This window comes from Dreissena polymorpha, chromosome 9 (assembly GCF_020536995.1).
Source record: "Dreissena polymorpha isolate Duluth1 chromosome 9, UMN_Dpol_1.0, whole genome shotgun sequence".
NCBI lineage: Eukaryota > Metazoa > Mollusca > Bivalvia > Myida > Dreissenidae > Dreissena > Dreissena polymorpha.
The window spans coordinates 3417020-3441516 of NC_068363.1; the positions used below are offsets into that span (position 1 = coordinate 3417020).

General features: G+C 36.2%; 2 protein-coding genes across 2 annotated transcripts in view; one reads left to right on the plus strand and one right to left on the minus strand.

Moving 5' to 3' along the window:
• Window positions 1–8922, plus strand: part of LOC127843795 (AFG3-like protein 2) — a 45303-nt gene extending 36381 nt beyond the window's left edge. Inside the window, exons 13-18 of the mRNA XM_052373594.1 lie at window positions 733–843; window positions 2625–2740; window positions 4390–4473; window positions 6321–6440; window positions 7315–7624; window positions 8437–8922. Coding sequence (XP_052229554.1) covers window positions 733–843; window positions 2625–2740; window positions 4390–4473; window positions 6321–6440; window positions 7315–7624; window positions 8437–8558 — 863 coding nt within the window. The 3' untranslated portion in view covers window positions 8559–8922. The remainder of the gene's footprint in view (window positions 1–732; window positions 844–2624; window positions 2741–4389; window positions 4474–6320; window positions 6441–7314; window positions 7625–8436) is intronic.
• Window positions 8923–11632: 2710 nt separating this feature from the next.
• LOC127843796 (short transient receptor potential channel 4-associated protein-like) overlaps window positions 11633–24497 on the minus strand; it is a 42256-nt gene continuing 29391 nt past the window's right edge. The window contains exons 18-24 of the mRNA XM_052373595.1: window positions 24200–24290; window positions 23384–23524; window positions 21353–21464; window positions 19453–19565; window positions 17707–17796; window positions 16842–16967; window positions 11633–15465 (exon numbers count right to left, since the gene is read on the minus strand). Coding sequence (XP_052229555.1) covers window positions 15343–15465; window positions 16842–16967; window positions 17707–17796; window positions 19453–19565; window positions 21353–21464; window positions 23384–23524; window positions 24200–24290 — 796 coding nt within the window. The 3' untranslated portion in view covers window positions 11633–15342. The remainder of the gene's footprint in view (window positions 15466–16841; window positions 16968–17706; window positions 17797–19452; window positions 19566–21352; window positions 21465–23383; window positions 23525–24199; window positions 24291–24497) is intronic.

The following is a 24497-nucleotide window of genomic DNA, read 5'->3' on the forward strand; positions in this document are numbered from 1 at the left end:
ATGAACTTATACATAGTGTGGACTAGTTATGTTAATGTTTGTACTCACAAGGCTATGAACTTATACATAGTGTGGACTAGTTATGTTAATGTTTGTGCTCACAAGGCTATGAACTAGTGTGGACTAGTTATGTTAATGTTTGTACTCACAAGGCTATGAACTTATACATAGTGTGGACTAGTTATGTTAATGTTTGTACTCACAAGGCTATGGACTTATACATAGTGTGGACTAGTTATGTTATTGTTTGTACTCACAAGGCTATGAACTTATACATAGTGTGGACTAGTTATGTTAATGTTTGTACTCACAAGGCTATGAACTTATACATAGTGTGGACTAGTTATGTTAATGTTTGTACTCACAAGGCTATGAACTTATACATAGTGTGGACTAGTTATGTTAAAGTTAGTACTCACAAGGCTATGAACTTTTACATAGTGTGGACCAGTTATGTTCAGTTATGTTAATGTTTGTACTCACAAGGCTATGAACTTATACATAGTGTGGACTAGTTATGTTAATGTTTGTACTCACAAGGCTATGAACTTATACATTGTGTGGACTAGTTATGTTAATGTTTGTACTCACACGGCTATGAAAATATGCATGAACGTAACTCGTCCAGTTCAGTGGCACATTTCATTTTTTTCATCAGCATTTTTAATCCTATGGACGCAATAAGGTATTCCTTACATACATTATAATTTTTGCTTACCATTCGGTTTCCAGGCGCTGATATCATGAATGTTTGTAATGAAGCAGCCCTGATTGCAGCTCGAGACAGCAAGAAGACAATTGAGATGTCTGATTTCGACAAGGCTACAGAAAGAGTTGTAGCAGGTTGTATATATACTATGGGCTGTTTGTATTCCACTGTCTTTCCCGATGAATCATTCTTTATTCTTATACTTATACAATAAGGGAACAAATACTACAGATTCTTTCATTTTACATTAAAGTTTGTTGATTTATTATATCTGGCATTTTGGCAGGACTTACTCTGCCATTCGCCAAATTAGTCATTGGCTACAAACAAGGAAATTTGGCTACAAAAAATTCTATTTGGCTACAAGTTTTGTACATTATGACCCGTAAAATATCCAAAATAATAAGAATTAAGACACAAAATGGTAAATTTGGCTACAGAAAATTTTGAGCCAGAGGGAGTTTGAACTTTAAATCAATGATTTTTAACTTGTCTGATTTTAGACTATGGACTTAAAATTACAATTTTAGTGGATAATTAAGTCGTGGTTGAGAGTTATGTTTCATAGGTTGTGACACCCAATAATGGCCCATTCTATAGAGGGAAATAATTTCTGGGCATGTATTCACTAAGTTACTTAGGGATTTGTAAAAAATGAATAACATTTATTCAGTCACTAGCAATGTTATGTTAAAGATTTGAAATTCTGTACACTACAATGTTCACTGCATGTAAAAATGCTAATGTGATTAACATGTTACCATCTTCAAAGCTCAATACATTGAATTTCAACTTGACACAGCAATTTTACTTGAAGTATAATTCGAGCTTCCTAAGTACTGGGCCCGATTGGTATGTCTGTAAGGTAATTTATTGTTGTTAAAGCATGTGTAGCAATAATCACTCAAATGTTTGCCCTATGGCAGGTCTAGAACAACAAGAGTTCAGGTCGAAGACATGCCCCCCCCCCCCCCCAAACAGGGCTTTGACCTAGAGACCCCAATTTTAATAGGGGTCATTTACTGTCCAAGGCAAATGCACATGTGAAGTATCAAGACAATCGGTCAATCCTTTGACGAGTTATTGATCAAAAACTATTTTCACACTTTTTGAGACAGGGACCTTTGACCTAGTGACCCTAATTTCAATAGGTGTTATCTACAGTACTGTCCAAGGCCAATGCACATGTGAAGTACCAAGCCAATCAGTCAATTCATTAAAGTGTTATTGATTAGAAATGATTTTCACACTTATTGTGACAGTGACCTTGACCTTTGACCTAGAGACCCCAATTTCAATAGGGGTCATAACTTTCCAAGGCCAATGCACATGTGAAGTATCAAGCCAATCTGTCAATTTGTTGATGAGTTATTGATTTGAAACGATTTTTCACACTTATTGTGACAGTGACCTTGACCTTTGACCCCAATTTCAATAGGGGTCATCTACTGTCCAAGTCCAATTCACATGTGAAGTATCAAACCAATCAGTCAATCCATTGATCAGAAACGAACTGGTCAACCGACAGACCGACCGTAATCCATCAAAACAAGATACCCCCTCTTCTTCGAAGGGGGGCATAATTATAGGAGCTTCATTGTGTGAAAACTAGACTACAAACATGTGCATGAAGTGTTGTCCTAGATTTGCCTGTGCAGTTGGCACAGGCTCATCCATAACAACACTTTCCATTTTTATGGGTTTTTTTTGTTGAAAGAAAGTCTCTCCCTAGGGAACATCCAGTTTTGTCATAAAGCATATGGAAGTGCAGGCAGCACAGGCTAAACTGGGATGACACTTTACGAACATGCATTAAGCCCAGTTTTCTCAGAACGAAGCTCATAGATTACTCAAAGGTTTAAGCTATGTTTACCTTGATAAATTATTTGTAAGGCAAATGTTTACCCTAATGCAGGTCTTGAGAAGAAGACTCAGATCCTACAGCCGGCAGAGAAGAAGACAGTGGCCTACCACGAGGCTGGACATTGTGTGGCGGGCTGGTACCTAGAGCACGCAGACCCTCTCTTGAAGGTACTGGTGGAAACATGACATAAACCCTTTCTCATGCATATACACATTGATATTCCCTTAGAAAATCACATTACATTAAAAACGTTTCTTACTAGATTCAATTATAAAGGTTTCATTTCCTACCCTATGTTACTGATACCAGCAAACAGCATAACCAAGTTACTGGTTTTATTCTGGTTGCATACAGAGTTTATCACTTTGCGTCTGAGTTTGTTAGGGGTGTAATTTCCGCTCCTTTTTGCAGATTTCATCCCTTTCAGTGCCAAACTAGTTGTATGAATGGATCTTAACTTAGCTTGATCAATGCAGAAATAAAGTTTGTGTGATCCCTACAAAAATGTTTTTCATAAAGAGGTTTAACACTCAAAAGATTTTTATGCCCCCGGATCGAAAGATCGGGGGTATATTGTTTTTGGCCTGTCTGTCATTCATTCATTGTGTGTGTCCCTAAACTTCTAACATTGTTTAAAGTTTTGCAATAACTTTTGCATTATTGAAGATAGCAACTTGATATTTGATATTTGGCATGCATGTGTATCCAATGGAGCTGCACATTTTGAGTGGTGAAAGGTCAAGGTCATCCTTCAAGGTCAAATATATGGCTTCAAAGTGGCGCAATAGGGGGCATTGTGTTTCTGACAAACACATCTCTTGTTCTTTTTACATGATTGGAAACTGGAATAATTTAATGTTGTCATTTATAATTTATAATTAAAAATTTATGAAGTTAAATTAGAGTTACCAGTAAGATTTCCATGTGAAAATTTGTTACTGTAAAACCATTAAATTTCGTGTGGTACGAATTTTCGTGGATTTCTTTGATCCGCTGAACCACGAATTCAAGTACCAACGATTATTTATACATTTTCAATCCTAAATCGGTCATTTCCGAATGTCATTTCCGACGTTTTCTTTTGTTGTCGGGTATCCGAGATATTTGTTTGTTTTTTGTAAGAGTTACTTCACTTAAGAAGTATTTTGAAAGAGAGATTGTTTGATTAAGATATGCTAGTTAATACAATACTTTGTTTTCTTGATAAGTGTTTGGGTAATACTAATTTTTAAATCAAGCACGGTATGTAAACTGTACATCAACGATATTTCTCTTTTACGTGACGTCGATAAATTAACAGTTTGCAGATTTATCACATGTCATTTAGTGCCAAACGGTTATCACACGTGTATTTTGCGGACCTTATTACTCAATTGTTACTACTAGGGCACCGATTGCACTGAGAATTGCAAATATTGTCAAAACAACATTGATGGCAATTAGCGAGCAGGGACCCAACAAGTGTGCCGCTTTATCGCTCTTATCGACAATTATCGGAAACACTTTCATGCTTCAGTGCACATTAGCAGATTATGCTTCCTTATTACTCTGGTTGTTTTAATAAAAGTTTAATAACTATGACGGTCACTCTTCCCCAAAAATTTGAAATCCACGAAATTACGTGTCAACGACTTGTTTTTTATTAAACCACGAAATTTCATACCGACGAATTTCTATACGTTTACAGTAATTTATATGAAGTTCTTAAGATATGAAATAGTATTGATAATATTGTTCTGTTGTTCTTAGTATAATTATACCTTCTATGTGCGTTTTAAATAACAGTACATTCTGTGTCTTCTTCATTTCTGCACAGGTATCAATCATTCCACGCACAAACCAGGCACTTGGCTTTGCGATGTACCTCCCCAAAGACCAATATTTATTCACAAAAGAACAGGTAAGAATGACTTTACTTCACTACTGACAAACTCAAAACTGTCAAGCTGTCACACAAAGTCCTAATTTTTCAGCTCACCTGAGCACAATGTGCTCATGGTGAGCTTTTGTGATCGCCTTCTGTCCGTCGTGCGTTGCCAACATTTGCCTTGTTCACACTCTAAAGGCCACATTTATTGTCATATCTTTATGAAATAAATTTTGTCAGAATGTGTGTCACATTGATATCTTAGAAGAGTTCGAAAATGGTTCCGTTTGGTTGCAAAACATGGTCGTGTTTTTTTCTTAACATGGCTTGAGTAAAACCTTGTTAACACTCTAGAGGCCACATTTGCTGTCCAATCATCATGAAACTTGGTCAGATTATTTGTCACAATGATATCTTGGACAATTTCGAAAATTGGGTTGCTTGATAAACATGGCCGCCAGGGGGCGGGGAATTTTTCCTTTTATGGTTATAATAAAACCTTGTTTACACTCTTATAGGCCACATGTATAGTCCGATCTGGATGAAATTTGGTCAGAAGATTTGTCCGAATTATATCTTGAATGAGTTAGAAAATGGGTCTGGTTGGTTGAAAAACATGGCTGCCAGGGGGCGGGGCATTCTTTATTAAATGGATATAGTAAAACATTTTAACACTCTAGAGGCCACATTTATTGTCCGATCATCATGCAACTTGGTCAGAAGATTTGTCGCAACTATATCTTGGATGAGTTCAAAGATGGTTCTGGTTTGCTTGAAAAACATGGCCGCCAGGGAGTGGAACATTTTTCCTTGAATGGCTATAGTAAAGCCTTTTTAACACTCATAGAGGCCACATGTACATGTATAGTCCAATCTGCATGAAACTTGGTCAGAAGATTTATGCGAATGATATCTTGAATGAGTTTGAAAATGGTTCCGGTTGGTTGAAACACATGGCCACCATGGGGAGGGACATTTTTTATATGGCTATAAAATGGCTATAGTAAAACCTTGTTTACACTCTGGATGCCACATTTATTTTTTGTTCTTCATGAAACTTCGTCAGAAGATTTGTCCCAGTGATTTCTTGTACATGTTCGGGTTTGTTGAACAACATGGTCACCAGGGGGCGGGGCATTTTCTTATATTGCTTTTGTTAAAACTTGTGAAAACCAAAAGTCACATTTATTGTCCAATCTTCATGAAATTTGGTCAGAATATTTGTTTTAATGATATCTCGGATGAGTTTGAAAAACATGGGCGCCAGGGGGCAGGGACTTTATCCTTATATGGCTATAGTATAACCTTTTTATTTACATTCTTAAAGTTACATTTATTGTTCACTCTTCATAAAACTTGGTCAGAATATTTGTTCTAATTATATATTGGGGCAGCAGTGAGCCAGTCAGTTCCTTTGTATCTCAGTTGAACCAGTTTTGGCCTTTCAGGCCCTCTTGTTTTTACGCAAACTTCAGATATTAAGCTCGTTTTTATGTCCTCGGTAGGGTGGCATATAGCAGTTGCGCTGTCTGTCCGTCAGTCTGTCAGACAATCTGTCTGTCCGTCACACTTTTGCATTTAGGTTTCGAAAAATGCTCATAACTTCTATGTCCCTTCAGATGTGACCTTCATATTTGGTATGCATGTTTATATGGACAAAGCCTTTCCATATGCACACAAATTTTGACCCCTTTGACTTTGAACTTAGGGTCCGCGTTTAGGTTTCAAAATCTGCGTTTAGGTTTCGAACAAGCATTTTTGGGGGGCATATGTCTTCTGATGGAGACAGCTCTTGTTTGATTTTATTTTCTGGGTCTGTTCATTGCTAAAAATGCTTAGTGTAAAAATGCAGGTCACTTATTGATATTATATCATTTCAGCTGATGGACAGAATGTGCATGACACTGGGCGGCAGGGTTTCGGAACAGATCTTCTTCAATAAAGTGACCACAGGGGCCCACGACGACCTGAGAAAGGTCACACAAAGTGCCTATGCACAGGTCAGTTATTAATATTATAAGCCTTGTTCTGGGAAAACAGAGCTTAATGCTTAAGCGTTAGTGTCCCAGATTAGCCTGTGCAGTCTGCACAGGCTTATCAGGGATGATGCTTTCTGCCTTGACTGCATCGTTGCTCAATAGACTTCATTCAAATGAATAATACAATAAAAGCAGAAAGTGTCCTCACTGAAAAGCCTGTGCACACTTCACAGGCTAATCTTGGTTGAAACTTTACCATAAGCATAAAGCTGGATGTTCTTAGAGCGTGGCTTATAGTCATTTTGTTTCTGTTTTCAGCAACAGGTGTGTATAGCAAGTATATCTGTGTGAAATACAAGTAAAACTTTATACAAACATGTTGGCTAAAGCAAGGATGATCTCATCTTGTCAATTTTTGTTACCTCGTATATTTTTTCAAATAATATATAATATGCTGCTATTACGATATTTTTTCTGATAAGGAAACTGGAGTTTAACAATGTTGGTATTATTAAGCTTTATTAACAGTTCGAGCTAATTTTGCCATTCACAGAGTCTCAGATCATCATCTACAATGTACAGCCTCTAAATGATACCTTTTTGGGGTAATTTACAAAATTTGGTACAAAAGTTTCTTGAGTGATTCTTTACAAAAACATGCAAACAATTTTAATGAAGTGTGTATTAATCTTATTTGAGGTTGCTCTGGCCTATTGGATATGATGTTTGCCAAGTTCTTTCTATCTCCTCTTAAAGACACAAAGTACTCGTTCTACCCAAGAAATGGACTCTAAATCGTGTTAATAAGCGTAAGGCTTGCGATGCAATCAAGATAAAATATATATTTTTATACTACAGCTCTTTGATTAAATTTATTTTCACCTCCCAAATACAGGTCACACAGTTCGGGTTCAGCGAGAAGGTTGGACAGATCTCGTACGAGATGCCCAGGCAGGGCGAGATGGCGTTTGACAAGCCATACAGCGAGGAGACTGCGCGCATCATCGACGAGGAAGTAAGAGACATAGTGTCGCGGGCGTACGCGAGAACTGTGGAACTGTTAACTAAACACAAGGACGATGTTGAAAAAGTGGCGCTCTGTCTCCTTGAACGGGAGAAAATTGATAAGCAGACTGTTGTGGATTTGTTGGGTCCAAGACCATTCGCGGAGAAGTCTTCATATGAAGAGTTTGTTGAGGGAACAGGTAATTAATTAAGAGCTTTACCACACCATTTTGGGAAAATTACCTAGGTTTTTTACTCATCATTTTGGGAATTTTACCCATTCCTTTAAATTTTACTTTATTATGGAAAAGTAAATTTATTGTTTGATTCATAACATTTGAATTATTATTGATAAAACTTATATATTAAAGATAAATTGTATATATTATTATACACATGTCAGTAAAATGGATATTCTTACTAAAACACGATTTATTTCTACACCTAAAAGCTCTATTTGCATACATCTGAAAATCAAACAATCAAAAGAAATTTACAGACTTGATATGCGGAAAAAGATACTTTTTATCATTTAATAGGACCCTATAATGGCAAAAATATCTTTTTAAAAAGCCTGTAATTTATGAGATTTTGTGCTACAAAAGTATATTGTCTAACAATTAGTTTTATTCAATCATGGCATTGCAGAGTCCGGCTGTTGATGTACTTTACCTTACAATATCTAATTGGGAATGTTTGAATGGTTCACTGAATTCTTACCCCTTTTACGAGTCCACAAATTTGCTATGTTATGATAGCCAGAAAAGCATTGGTAATTTTATCATCGAAGAAAAAAGTAAAAGATGCAAACAATCAATAATGAAAATGGTAAGAAATACAACCTTTAAAAGCATTTCATGGATAGTGCTGATTTTAAATTACATATCATACAAATGACCACGTATTTGGTACATGTGCATGGTTATCTATTTTATAGGTTCATAATAATGATGAATAATTTGCTATGATTTTTATATGTTCATAACGAATAATTTGTTGTCAAATGTTACAGGCTCATTCGAAGAGGACACTACTCTTCCGAAGGGACTGACGAGCTGGAACAAGGAAGTGCAACCCAAAGAAACAAAGGATGCCCAAGAAGAATCACCAAAAGTGAAAGAAAGTGCTGTGTGATATAATATTATCCTTAATGGTGAAAACTAAACTGTTTGGTTTGATGTAACTTAAAATGTTCTGTGGATAAACACAGTTTTCAAATACTACTGATGTTTTATGAATACCATTAGGCCAACACATACCATTTGTATTGGCAGTTTTGACTGGAAACGCTATTCTTTGATGTGAAATTGTTGAGGGAACTGAAGAATAGATATTGTTGGGTTATTCCCTGTTGGCTGTACGTCCTGTTTTAGAAAGATAATAGCTAAAGAAATAAAGTGTATCATTCTATGGATAACATGGGTATAGGTTTTCTTTTGTTTAATCTGTTTAAGTGGTTTCTTATGAATTATGTTCTGATTAAATTATGAAACTCATTTATTGCTTTCCTTGTTTGAACCAGCGGAAAAGCAGATATAATTAAGTGTAGTTCTGACAATTAATCTGGTGCATGAATTATTGAATATACACTTTACAGATTGCCATAAATATATGGGGCACCATTATATTTCTTGAAGTTGAAATATATTTTGTAATACACATGTATCAAGGAATGATTTTTTGATAAAAAAATGTATGTTTTGATATCAAGCAGTTAATTTTCTTATATCGTGAAATACGTTTTTGTTATTGTAAAATTTGTTATATTTTCTGATATCAAGACAGTATTTGATATAAAGAATGGATTGTCAGATGTAAAATAATCAAGTTATAGATTTAAAAACACAATTTTTGATATTTAAAATTGGATTATTGATGTCAGAAAAGTTTTTGGGTAAAAAACGTGGATTTCTTGTCTTGACTTCAGAAATCATGTCTTGATAACAATAAGCATGTCTTAACAAAAAACTTAGATTTCGTCTAGAAACGAGACAAAGCCCTCATTATAAATTATAATAATATTCAATCCAGAGTTTTGCGCTGAAAAATATCATGAAGGCGAAGTAACTTCTCCCTCTTTTAATGATTTGTTTGTGCCAGACATTGACCGATTAAAATCAATTTGATGTGGAGAATTGGACACAGGAGGATTCTCAGCCATAAGTTGCTCCATTTACAGGTCATGCAAAGTTGAACATTCAAAAGAACAGTCTGGAGCTTTTAGACTTCTTAAAATTATTCATAAATGATGCCTTGATTAATTTCCTTGTGCTGGCTACAAATAACTATGCTTAAGCAAAGTTAAATGGCCCATTATAAAAACAATACACAAGAATGATCAAATGGGAAAAGGTAACTAGCACTGGCAATAAATATGGGGCTCATTTACATGTTAGATTTGGAATCTGCTGTAAAATGAGATTTTAAATGAATTTTTAATTTAAAACAAATATTTGTAACAAAATATGAATTTGATTTAATGTTGAATTGCTTAAAATTAACAAGGAAGTATAAAGATTCTGAACATTATTGGTTTGTTACTATTGAAGTTTATTTGATAAACCTGTTCAGGAAAAAAAAATAGTTAAAAGTACCATCATTATCAACAATCAATTAGTAATAAGAAAAATGTAGGTTTTATACACTTAACATGTCTTATTGTATAAAGCAAGTGAAAAGTTGATTGAACGCTGAACAGAAACCACTTATCCTTTAAGTTGCCGCAAAATGTACGTTAAACTAAGATCTATGACGCAAATGTACCATTTCTCCCAATGATTTTACCAATTCTCTCTATTTTGGCTTTAGGGAGAAGTGACTTTTCCCTAAATTTTGAGCCTAGCTAGACCCCTGAATACTTATGAAACTCAAAATTACTGAAATAACCAAGTGAAAAAAGAAGTTATGATTTGTGCAGACTGCAATTCCCCTTAAAGCCTAAAATCATGATTAAAAATGTCAAACGAATTCCTTCAAATCCTGCTCCTCAACAGAAGCAGGGTGGACTGAAGGACAGATGATGCCAAGACTCCACGCTTCCCTGAGGGGGCTATCAAATGGCAATATGCCTGTCTAAATTTACTACTACTCAAACATTAGAGATAATTACAATAAGCCATTTATAACAGACAAGCTAACATGTATGGACAGCAAATAGAAAATGCTAAATGCCATAATTGTTGTTGCCACATAGCAACATAACTGTACTTACATGTTATTTTCTGAAGTCGAGAGCAGACTGTAAAGATAAAAGCAGTAGGTTTGTCTGGGCAAATACAAATCAACTAAGGCTATTTATTCAAAATTTAATGTATTTACATTTTCAATAATACCAGTAGTATATATATTTATAGATAGAACACTTCATTTGTGTGGGGTAGCAACAGCAACAAGTTTCAAGCACGCATATAAATAATTGCTGTACAAACAAACAAATTAAAACATGATCCTCAAAAATACACGTACACAATTATGGTCATACCAGGAAAAGAGAAGCAGAAACTATTTACAGTAATATATAATAAAAATATCTAGTGAATAGCACACAAAAACAACTGCATTATGCAGCACGTTTTTTTTGCTGTACACGGTTAACATACATATGAAATAAAAATAGAAAATCGCCAACAATTATGATTTCCTGGGTATTAATCCACCCAGACTTAAGCTATACTGGTTTGTTAGCTCCCAGTAAAATGATACAGTGATATAGGGTTAGATTGTAACATGCCCTGTGAACGACTCATGTTATTAAATTTGTAAAAAGATTGTGTGTTTAAGTAAATAATATTCAGGTTACTAGTTCAAATCCTGACAAATTCTCTGTTGTTTACCATTATAGGTGTATAGCAAATAGTTATATAAAAACTCGTTTCTTGGAAGCAAAATTCATTAATCACTACATGTACACATATAACAAATATTTACTCCAAAATATATTTTTATAACAATTTTCACAATATGGTACTAAAGCCCAACTATGGTTAATATGATAAATGTTTGTTCAGAAATTCTGACATGTCTGTTTGGTTTCCATCTTTCCAATGAACATTAAGGCTCAAGGAATGATGATGCTTTCCCGTCTATCAAACAGCAGAAGTAAGTTATTCTATATTTTACATCTATGTACATAAAATGTTGCATATGTAGAATTTTATTAAATATTTACACAAGAAGAAATACCCATTACTGTACAGTGGGCAATGTACACAATAACAATATCAGCAAATTCTGAATATTTACATTGAATTTGTATAGCTTTACCCAGAGCACTAATTTCAAACACACATATAAAGTAGTACAAGTACCACTGGTATCATTCCACAACAAAATCATGCACAATACACTTGAGGCAGTAGTTTGTGATGTTTCAAACATCTTACTACATGGCACAAAGGATTGCCTTTAATTGAGTCGCATTCTGAGAAAAATGGGCTCAATGCATGTGCGTAAAATGTTGTCCCAGATTAGCATGTGCAGTCCGCACAGGCTAATCAGGGACGACACTTTCCGTTTTATGACCTTTTTCGTTTAAATGAAGTATCTTCATTGCAAAATTCCAATTTACATGTAGGCAGAAAGTGACGTCCCTGATTAGCCTGTGCGGACTGCACAGGCTAATCTGGGACAACACTTTATGCACATGCATTATGCCCAGTTTTCTCAGAACACGACACATTTAGACACTGAATACAAATCTAAAGATATTTAATGGGAAACTTCCACAGCTCTTTCTTCTATAATAAAGTCATTCTGTTCTCTTCTACTTTTTAAATCGTGAATTCTTTCAGCAATATTTGCTCCCTGTGTAAAAATAATCTTGACATTTTTTTAACAAAAGAAGCAGTATGAATATCAAAGTAATTATATCTCACAACCACAACAGAATAAGATACAGTTTTTTTTTGTAGATTCCACAATTAAATTTTTGAACTGTGTATTTAAATTACACTGTCAATAAATCATTTAAAAAGACCTATTATGTCTTAATGCAGCAGTTATTACTGGTTTTATTCTCTTCTAAAGAATTTTAGACATGAAAATAACACAATCAACATGGACTGTATGATTCATTATTTAAACTAAACAAAATCAAGGCTATTGTCAAGCAATATGGTCCCCTATCGGCTCCACCATTGTCAGAAATTCCACCATTGTCAGAATTTTTTTATGGTTGCCATAGCAACCACAATTTTTGATGTAGGAACAAAATGAAAAGACATGCATAATGTCCATATTACCATCTATCCATGTTGCAAGTTTCAAGAAAAAATATTAAGAACTTTTAAAGTTATCGCAGGATCCAGAAAAGTGTGACAGACAGACTCACAGACAGACTCACAAAGCGCAAGCCATAAGTCCCCTCCAGTTAAACCGGTAGGGGACAATAACATCTGGGTCAAGTTGCTCAGATCTGCAAAAGAAAAATTAAGCCCTCAGAGCCAAAAGGCTGTCACATTTTGGTTGACAATATATAGACAAGTTAAAACAAATAACAATTTATTCAACTTTTACTTCTTTCCATTAACTGTAAATCCATAAATTGTAATATGATCTGAGAGTGTTTGAACAATTTATATCTTCTTTTAATCTTCAAATAACAAGCCCTTGGCTTAATAGCCTATTAGTTTTATGCACCTGGCCAAAAATGTCATAAACAATAATTAAATACTGTACTATAAAATTTTGATCAAGTTTCAAGCAACTGGCCCCAAAATTCAGCAAACAATAAATACTGTACTATTGATTTGTGATTAACACAAATGATTTTTTCATAAGAACACAAATGGAAATCAAAGGCAAATCATTTAAAAACAAGGATCTAATTACGCTCGATTGGTCATTGTCGGTTCGGATACTACTTACATGTACCCCGGGTACTCATAAGTATTCTAACATGTACCCCGGGTACGGTAAATATAGTAAACCGTACCCAGGAAATTAAGCGCTAAATCAGTTGTTGTCGGCTATGATTTTAAAAATTAATTATATTCACATTTATGTCAATTTTCTGTAAAATGGCCGCTATATTATCGAAACTCATACTCAACAAGCAAATTCGTTGAATTGATATCCCCCGCCAATATGCTTCTGGACACAAGAAAGTAAAAGTTATATTTGACACTAAATAAGCATTTTTTAAAGACACAAAGGGCCATAACTCTGTTATTAACAGATGGTGAACAATGCCATTTGGCGTGCATCATCCTCTTATCCATATATATACTCATACCAAGTTTCAATGAAATCGGCCAAAGCACTTCCAAGAAATTGCTCTGGACACACACAAAAAGCATTTTTTCAAGATAAAAAGGGCCATAACTACGTTATTAACTGATGGCGTACAATGCCATTTGGCGTGCATCATCCCCTTATCCATATATATACTCATACCAAGTTAAAATGAAATCTGCCAAAGCACTTCCAAGATATGGCTCCGGACAGACGGAAAGAGGGAAGGACAGACGGAAGTACGGACAACGCCAAAACAATATCCCTCCGCCTATGGTGGGGGATAAAAAGCATGTTGGTGCAGTTTTTTTTAAAGAGAAGTGTGTTTAAGATAATCAGTAGCGTGTGTTACGACATCGGATTTTGGGCGGGAACACAACTCGGGTACAGTCTAATATTGACCGGGTACGATTAAGTATATTCACCGTACCTGGGGTTCATGTAAGTATACTTAAGAGTACCCGGGGTACATGTAAGTATACTTAAGAGTACCCAGGATACATGTAAGTAGTACCCGAGCCAACCATGACCAATCGAGCTCTAATTCCTGATATGGTATAACAACTACATAAATCATGGCTATATAATTCTCCAACACAAACATCTTGGTTTGGCCATAAAAGAAGCTCGTAAACAAAACATTCTTATCTGGCAATTTACAGTCCTTGATCAAAATAGAATACAGAAAATTTAACTTCTTTGCTTAGATCACTTGATCAACTATAGCCTAGCAATTCATTTTGCATGGCAAGTCATTTTCAGGTTTCAGATATCACAACACGCGCAATAAGTAAATGCAAAATACATTTATTAATTATGACCGAGAAAACTTGAACTTTATTTGCCAACGTATACCCCCTGGGATCTACTGACAATAAATAAGAAACTGGCTTGTAAGCCTCACAAAAATGCCTATTGGAATTTATCACCCTTTTAGAATCATAAAGTCCTATCTTGTAATAATTAGTTTTATTAGTTTATTAGTTTAGTTTCAACCTAATTATTTTAGCTCGATTACATCAAACGCCTTATTGAAACGCTCTGGAGTCTGTTTCCTGGGCCTAGAACCAGTGCTTGGTGTCTTTATGGGAGATCTAAAGAATGCTCCCACAGCGGGGATCGAACTCATGACCTCCCGGTCACTTATTATTCACAAATAAGATTTGCCTTTCAAATCAGTTTGCGGCAAAATAACAATATTATATTATAGCTTGTCAAAATTAACCCAACACAACTTTATACATGAATATTTGTATTTACAATTTATGTGCATGCCATTAATTTTTCTTACTGGAATCAGGGTTGACTGACAACAGAGTAGATCACAAACTTGCTGATACATGCATGTTGTAATTCATCGAATGAAAGTTTCAGGCTTATATTGGCAAGCTATAGCACTGATTTACCTTGCGGTTTATTACATAAACCTTACAAAAATGAGCTTATCTCTCCTCTCCACACTATATCATGACAAAAACCTTGCATAGACTTTAAAACATTTATGTTTTTCGCCTGTGACACATGGAACAGTATCTAAATAATTTGCAAAACCATGCGCATCACAGTCAGGTTTCTGTACCGGTAATACTCAGACTCACATTGGAGATTTGTTCGCTTCTTTAGAGCACTTTAGAATGCTTTTAAACTGGCACTTAGTTCAATGGGTTGTACAAGGAAGTGTACTAATTCAGAAAGTTCGTTCACAGGGCAAGCGCTCGAAGTAGTGTGCTATGGCACATTCATTGGTTGACTCGTTTGAAACAAGTGTAGCTACTGTCTGCTTCCAGTAGTCGAAACTGATACGGGAACTCTGAAATGAAAATAATAGACATTAGCAACGCTCCAGGAAAACCAAGATATCACAGTTTGCACAGCATATCAAGGATATGGATATGTTGATTTTAAGGAAGTATATTCTAAATGAAAATCCAGTGTGGGCAGAACGTGTTGTCCCAGATAAGCTACTCTAGACCAATAGGTTACCCATATGAGTCATGTTCTGAGAAAACTGGGCATAATGCTTGTGCGTAAGGTGTCCTCCCAGATAAGCCTGTCCATTCCACACAGGCTAATCATGGACGACACTTTCCGCCTAAATAGAATTTTTGCTAAGAATAGAGCTAAAAAGACCTACAAAAATCTGGACCAAGCGCACATTTTCAGCATGCCTAGGAAGCTATTACAATATTCGTTCTGTAATAATCGCTCACTTTTAACAAATTTGTCCCTACACCCCACACCCCTTAAAAACAAGAAACCGTCAGAGACGGGTGATGCTCCCCAATTTTTTTTTTGGTCACAATATTGCACTATATATTCAGATAAAAGGAAACGTCTTGAGGGCACAGTAGTTGGGGGGACAAGAACTTTTTTATAGAAAATTTCAAAGGGCCATTACTCTGTGAAAAATCATACGACCAGAACCTGCTGATAATATGCACATCTCCTCTTGGTAGTGAAGCTTCCCATAAAGTTTCATTGAATTCCGGTCATTAATTGCTGAGAAATAGCCCGGACAAAAATTGTGCACGGACGGACGGACACAGGGACAGACAGACGAAGCGGCGACTATATGCTCCCCCCTAAAAAATTTTGGGGAGCATAAAAATCATCCGATTTACACTGACCTAAAAAAATGTTCCTGGACGGCTCAAATCCAAATTTCTGGAATAATCCAGACAATGGACACCCTTGTATAATTAAGTCCTAAGCTACCCAAGTGAGCTATCCTAATGAAACGAGGGGAAACAACACTCCATAGTTACCGCTGACCCAGAGATTTGTTTCCACCATTTGGTATCTGTACCCAGGCAATTGAAAAAAATTAGTGCAAACAAGAGATAGTGCTTTTGGAATACAATTGACGCAACTTTCATTCTTTTGGGGAATGTTCAGGCGGAAATATGGAATCCGAATGTTATCCTTTTCCTCCATTGAGAACGTGCCTTTTTCAAATACTAGAGTTGATAAAGAAGGAAATAAATCACTGCCCAAGTGATACAAAAATACACGGTAAAAATAAAAAAATAAAATAAAATTGTACTATGCTTAACCTGATCTGTTTTCAGTAGGAGAGGTGGCCGAATTCTGGCACTTTAAGATTTCTGGAGAAGCTAACCCACCTGGGGAGGTATAGCTAGGGATAGCAGGTATGTATTTATGATATTAAAATACAGCTTAGTGTACCTTCTCCAGAGCACTGCAGTCCTTATCCTTGTGGAGGTAGTGGTCCTGCCAGAAGAGCAGCAGGTCTCGGAAGTTGGTCATAAACTGCACGGAGCCGTTCACCTCAAGCATTCCCTCCTTTTCATCCTGCCAGGCATACAAGATAATATAAGCCTCGTTATGAAAAAACGGGGCTTTATGCATGTACGTAATGTGTTGTCCCAGATCAGCCTGTGCAGTTTGCACAGGCTTATCAGCTAGAACACTTTCTGCTTGTATGGTCTTTTTTGTTCAAAAGTAGTCTATTTTTAGTTATAAACCAGTGAAATTGTTGTCCCTGATTAGCCCGTGTGATGACACTTAACACACAGGGATAAAGTCCAGTTTTCACAAAAAGAGGCTAATATACGATTTGTTTCTTGTGAAAATGGGTCTCATGCCATAGGCGGCTAGTGTAGCACCAGCCCTGCCCGCACAGTCTGGTCGGGAGCTACGCTGTCTGCTACAAAGTCACGCCAGGTTTTGTGGTCTCAATGTATGACAAAGTAGATCCAGACCGGACTTTGCAAGCTGACTTGGAGCTACCCTAGCCCCATATGGCGAAGATCCATTTTCGTAGGATGCAGGCTTTCCATAGGGTTACAAAGTAACCACTAAGGTTTCCCCCATTTATAGCCAAAATAACAGTTTGCAATTTTGTTTAAACATTGCCTAAATTATACGAAAGGTTGTGGGATTTCTCATTTAAATGCGTTTTAGGGCCACCTGAAATCACACTTTCACTTTCTTCGAAGAGTATTTATATGGCAAAATATTCAATTAACAGAACATTTGAAGTTGCTGTGAAATATATTGTGAAAAGTGCAGCTGATATGTATGTGAATACCTTGAGAGCTTGCAGATATCTACCCAGCTGATTCTTCCTGTTAGCAAACATCAGGAAAACCAGCGTTGTGTTCAGACAGCTGACATTTTCCTGAAACAATCATGAAATCACACTAACCAGTCAGCAATTTCCCATTTCCTTCAGTTCATTAAAAAAAGTCTGTATAATGACAACATACATAAACTTGTTCGGTTTGTGTCACTATTATTATTAACCATGACAGCAAGTGCTTTGCTAGTGATTTTACTAATGGCAGGACATCACCTTTCCATTATTATGCACACATCTTTCAAAATATATTGAATTATTTTTTCATTGAAATCGGGTAAAAAAAGATCAAAAGAACAAATACAGCCTAATTATTGTAATTGTGTCAAAATCTTGATGAAACAAATGCACGGCAAATCCATGAAATGATATTGAATACTGCAGGCAAATCCATGAAATGATATTGAATACATTTCTTTTTTTTATCCCCAGCCAAAAACCAAAGAGTAAAGAACTGGCATTGTCTGTCCATCCGTCTGTCTGTCCGTGTGTCACAATATTGATTAAGGGCTTTATCTCAGAAACTGTAGACAAAGATATTAACATGAAACTTCGTGAGTGTACAGATATCTATCAGGAGAGGTGCCATGCACACGAACCATAACTCTACACTTTATTAAATAAGAGTAATTGCATTTTTTTTATGTATGATGTAACATTTCAGTGCTAAATATCAGATACAAGATTTCAACATTAAACTTCATGGGTGTGTTATTTTCAATGAGGAGAATTGCCTTGAAAAAGAAACATAACCATTCACTTTTTTCAGTAAGAGTTATTGCCCTTGGTTGTATTTTGTATGATGTAACTTTTAAGAGCTATATTTCAGATACACTACTAGATTTCCACATGAATCTTCATAGGTGTATAGACATCGATAAGAAGAATTGCAATGCATGAAAACAATAACCCTACACTAGATTTTTTTTTTGTTAATACTGTATATCAAGAGATTTGCACCCATCCATAAACAAAGTTCATCTTTGGGGACACCAATTCAACGAATTTGCTTGTAATTTATACCAACTGAGTTCATTATTATCAAATCAATGTTGGGAAGCTGTATAAAGGGGACTTGATTGGCTCTCTGGCTAGCGCAGTGGTTGGTACATTGGCTTCTCACCTACCAAACCCCATTTCTATCTGTGTTCAAGGAAGAATGTGAGTTTGGTTGGTGGTCACCATACTGGACAGGTGGGGTTTCCTCCAGGCACTCTGGCTTCTCCCCAACAAACAAGATCTTTGAGAAACAACTAAATAACTGGAAATTGTGCCTAAAATTCAAACCATTCGTCCCAACTTGTGTGAGTCTAGTAAGTTTTATCAATAGGAGCTCTAGGAAACACTCCAGGTCCACACATAATGCAGCCTCAGGCACTGAAGAACCTAATGAGCCTTGTTCTGGGAAAACTGGGCTTAATGCATGTGCATAAAGTGTCGTCCCAGATTAGCCTGTGCAGTCTGCACAGGCTTATCAGGGACGACACTTTCCGCCTAAATTGAATTTCTGCTAAGAAGAGACTTCAGTTAAACGAAAAAAGTCATAAAAGCGGAAAGTGTTGTCCCTGATTAGCCTGTGCGGACTGCAAAGGCTAATCTGGGATGACAATTTAAGCACATGCATTAAGCCCCGTTTTCTCAGAACGCGTCTCGAATGAACTTCAAAATACTACGCACACACTCAAAGTCTAGAGGTACCTGTGTGAGATTCTGTACGTCTATTATGGAGATGAGTCTGTAGAGATAGTCCAGCTGATTGCGAAAGTCCCCTATGTACTTCAAAAGCTTGCTGTCCCGCTTGGCGTAGTCTACTTTGTAAAATAGAAAACAACACACATGGGGGATAGATAATGTTCAGATATAAAACATCTAATATTTTCAGATTAAAAAAAACAGTGTCAAAATAGCAAGAAACATGCATTAATGCACCAAACATCATTAAGCACAATATGAGTTTGATGTAAAGGTAAACAATTATGAGATTTTTAACTAGTCCAAGGAAAACATCAAACAATACGAAACAATCTAAACAAACTTCATTTAAATTAAAGATATTACTTCATTCTTCAATTCTTCTGACAGTTTTCAACTGCAGTACAGCCATTTGTCGTAAAGCAAGCTTGGTGAATTTTAAGTAGGGAAAGATCAAGGATCTCAAAGGCAAAGAATTATGTTCAAGAGTGACAGCCAGGAATGTTGGACCAGTATAATGGCTATTTTTAAGGATCATCCTGTGAAAACTGGGCTTAATGCATGTGCGTAAAATGACAACCCAGATTAGACTGAGCAGTCTTCACTTTTCGCCTAAAGAAAATGTGCAGCTCCGTGAGATACACATGCATGCCAAATATCAAGTTGCTATCATCAATATTGCAAAAGTTATGGCAAAATGTTAAAGTTGGAGCAAACAAACCAACAGACAGACCAACAGACAGGGAAAAAACAATATGTCCCCCACTATAGTGGTGGGGGACATACAAAGGGGAGTGTCATCCCTAATTAGCCTGTGCAGACTACACAGGCTAATCTCGGATAACAATTTACGCCAATGCATTAGGCCTAGTTTCACTGAACACAGCTCATTTATTAAATGCAATGAATTGCTTATTCAAACACTTGTCATTTAGGGTTTTAAGAAAGTGTTAAATGGATTTTCTTTTTTTGTATTGACCAGTAAAGAAGGGTAGCAAGGGGAGAAAAAAAGTAACCGGGCCCCTACCTCTGACATTTCTTTTTAGATCATATCCAAAGGTAAGTCTTTTATTGTGTGTGTGCAAATTAAATCAAAATATCAGTGATATAAGAGTGTTAATTTACAGTTTCTTACAGTTAAAATTAACAATTTTGCAGTAAAATTTGCCACTTGCAAAAATATGCTCATGAATTAAAATTGATTATCAATTGAAACCAACACATATCCTCTACAAAATTATTTATCGCAGAATTTATTTTGACTTTAACTTTGTCTTCCTAACAAGGGCTGTTTGTAAAACATGCATGCCCCCCATATGGGCTGTCCGTTGTAGTAGCAGCCATTGTGTGAATACGATTTTTGTCACTGTGACCTTGACCTTTGACCAAGTGACCTGAAAATCAATAGGGGTCATCTACGGGTCACGATCAATGTACCTATGAAGTGTCATGATCCTAAGCAAAAGCGTTCTTGAGTTATCATCCAAAAATCATTTTACTATTTCGGGTCAACGTGACCTTGACCTTTGACCTAGTGACCTTTAAATCAATAGGGGTCATCTGCGAGTCATGATCAATCTACCCATGAAGTTTCATGATCCTAGGCGTATGCCTTCTTGAGTAATCATTCAAAAACCATTTTACTATTTCTGGTCACCGTGACCTTGACCTTTGACCTAGTGACCTCAAAATCAATAGGGGTCATCTGCAAGTCATGATCAATGTACCTATGAAGTTTCATGATCCTAGGCCCAAGCGTTCTTGAGTTATCGTCTGACAACCACCTGGTGGACGGACCGACAGACCGACCAACAGACCGACATGAGCAAAGCAATATACCCCCTCTTCTTTGAAGGGGGGCATAAAAATGCCAGCTAAAATCAGTAGAAAGTACAATGATTCTAACCTTTCTGCCCCTCGTCCTCCGCGCGGAAGTGTTCCAGTGAGAGAATAAGACTGCGTATGAACATGTTGGAGTCCACCAGTTTACGATTCACCGTGCTGATAAACTTCTCAAACTGGAAATAGACGTTCAGCAACTCAAGTGAAAATATACATTATAATGCAAATAAAACATACATTATATACTGTTATAAACAAGTGGATTGTTTTGCAAAGTAGAATAAAAAAGCTTTAAAAGATTCACAATCACTGACACAAAGTTCATGGAAATATGTTCATTTACTATAACTATTTTTTAGTTTGTTGTTAATCATGCTGTAAGAAAACTGCTGTTTGAGAATCCTAAATGAAAATGATACCGTAGTATATAATTCACTGTGCTGAAAAATGTACATCTCAGATGGAACATGAGATGTGTTTGTCAGAAACACAATGCCCCCTTCTGCGCCGCTTTGAAGCCATATATTTGACCTTTGACCTTGAAGGATGACCTTGACTTTTCACCACTAAAAATGTGCAGCTCCATGAGATACACATGCATGTGAGATACACATGCATACCAAATATCAAGTTGCTATCTAAAGCGTCATATAAGTTATGAGCATTTTTCGAAACCTAAACGCAAAACCTAAATGCAAAGTGTGACGGAAAGACAGATGGTCCAATCACTATATGCCCTCCTTCGGGGGCATAAAAATTGGTTTGTAACAACAACAAAATTACCACAAGATTCTGAGCTGCCAATTCTTTCAAATCTTAATCAGAGGAGGTATCATGTGACAAATAAGATGGCAATTATACATGTATATTTGGCCTTTTTATACCCTTTATTACTTGTAATAATTGTTAAAATGCAGCTCATTTTCCAGCTCTATTGGCAGGGAAAGGATTAGCATTTATCTCGTATTAATTTTCACTCTTTATCTCGACTTAACTCGCTGCAAAATTTCTTAACGGGTCACAAAATAACAGCTCACACTAAGAAAATTTGCAGCATGTAAAGTCGAGATAAAAAAAACTAATTTTAATACAAAATAAACGCTTATCACTTTTTTGCTGATATGGTCAGAAAGTGAGCAGCTTTTAAACAGTAAGTACAAGTAATAGAGAGTATTGACATCGCCATCTCGTTTGTCACTTGATTACACCCTCTGTTAACGTAGACACAGAAATGTATTGTTTGCATTCAAAAATAGTACATTTCAAATATGATGGGGAACTCTGAATAAATGAATTTTTTTGGCATAGCTGATAACTTAGATTATACTTAGATTTTTGCAATAATTTTGAAGCCGAAATACTGAACAAGAATCAAATTTGACACATTGTATTTGTATATTTAGGACATGCACAAATACTGCAAATATTTATTACACATCAATAACAGCTGCAATCTTTCAGACGATTACAAGTTAAATAAATGTTTAAACAAGAGATTGCCAAGCAATATCGTCCCCTACCGGTGAAACTCCACCATTGTCAGTAAATTTTGTTGTTGTTGCTATAGCAACCAGAATTCTTGACGTCTGAACAAAATGAAATGACGTGCATAATCTCCACATTGCCATCTATCCATGTTTTAAGTTTCATGACAAAATATGAAGAACTTTTAAAGTTATCGCAGGATCCAGAAAAGTGTGACGGACAGACAGACAGACTGAGAGACGGAGGGCAAACCATAAGTCCCCTCCGTTTTCACCGGTAGGGGACAATAAAGCTGTTAAAATATCCTTAAGGGGGTATTAATAAACTGCAGACTAGAAAAGAAAACAATTTAACGCAATTGATGTCTTTTTGTGTTACAGTAAAAAAAATTGTGTTGATATAATGAAATAACATATTATTCGGTTTAAGAAACTTAAACACTTTAATTGTCTTTGAAGAACATATTTTTTTGCATAATTCAGTTAAAAAAAGGGATAGAAAAACAATCAAAGACATACATTTTCACTGAAATGAAACTTTATTTCCACATAAAAACTAAATGCGACAACTTCAGTCCCCATCAGGCTATGAACACCAGTTTTCACAGTACCTTTTCATCTGTCGTGAAGATGGTGTCGAAGGTTTTGAAGGCCTCAATGTTAAACTTGATCAGCTCCCCTAGGAGGTCAAAGCTGCTCTGCAGGATCTCCTTTTGACTGATCTCGTGCTCCACAATGTTTGAGGCAACATGCTGAAAAATGTCTCTCTTTTCATTATCTTTGCATATGTGTCGCAACTCCCATTTCTTACAAAGCCGACGATAGTTCTTGAAATCAATTTTTCAATTCAACAAAACAAAATCAAGGACTAAGGCAAAAGCTGAATAGCCATGTCTAAGATTATGTCAAGGTCAAAGTAAAGTTTGGGTGATTGGGCGACTCTTCAAGAAAAAACAAGAGCTGTCACCATAGGATGACACATGCCCCCTATAAACGCTTTGATAGAAGTTATGAGCATTTTACCATGCTAAATCCTTGAAATGTACTAAGTGACCCCGTGACCTAGTTTTTGACCCGGCATGACCCATATTCGAACTTGACCTAGATATTGTCTAGATACAACTTCTGACCAAGTTTGGTAAAGATCGGATGAAAATTATTTGAAATAAAGAGCGTACACGAAAAGTGTGACAGACAGACAGACTGACAGACGGACAGTGGGAAAACTATATAGCCCCTTTTCTTCAAAAGGGGGGCATAAAAAACAGCTATACAAAGAATTGATAACAATATATTCTTATATTATTTTAACCCTTTACCACATAGATACTTGTAATCCTGACTCTATCAATTCCCCAATACATCGGTATCAACCAAACTCTATACACATGCTTTAAGCCGTTTTCTCAGGCGAGGCTCATATATACCTGAAGGAGCCCACGCCTCATGAGGAAGACTTGATCACAGTAGGACGTGCTACCTCGCAGGTAGCTCTCTATGGCACGTGCTAACCAGAACCTGTAAGAACATTCAGAAAGAAACTATTACAATACAAACAAGATATGTGTTTGTCAGAAACACAATGCCCCCTTCTGCGCCGCTTTGAAGCCATATATTTGACCTTTGACCTTGAAGGATGACCTTGACATTGACCTTTCACCACTCAAAATGTGCAACTCCTTGAGATACACATGCATGCCATATATAAGTTGCTATCTTCAATAT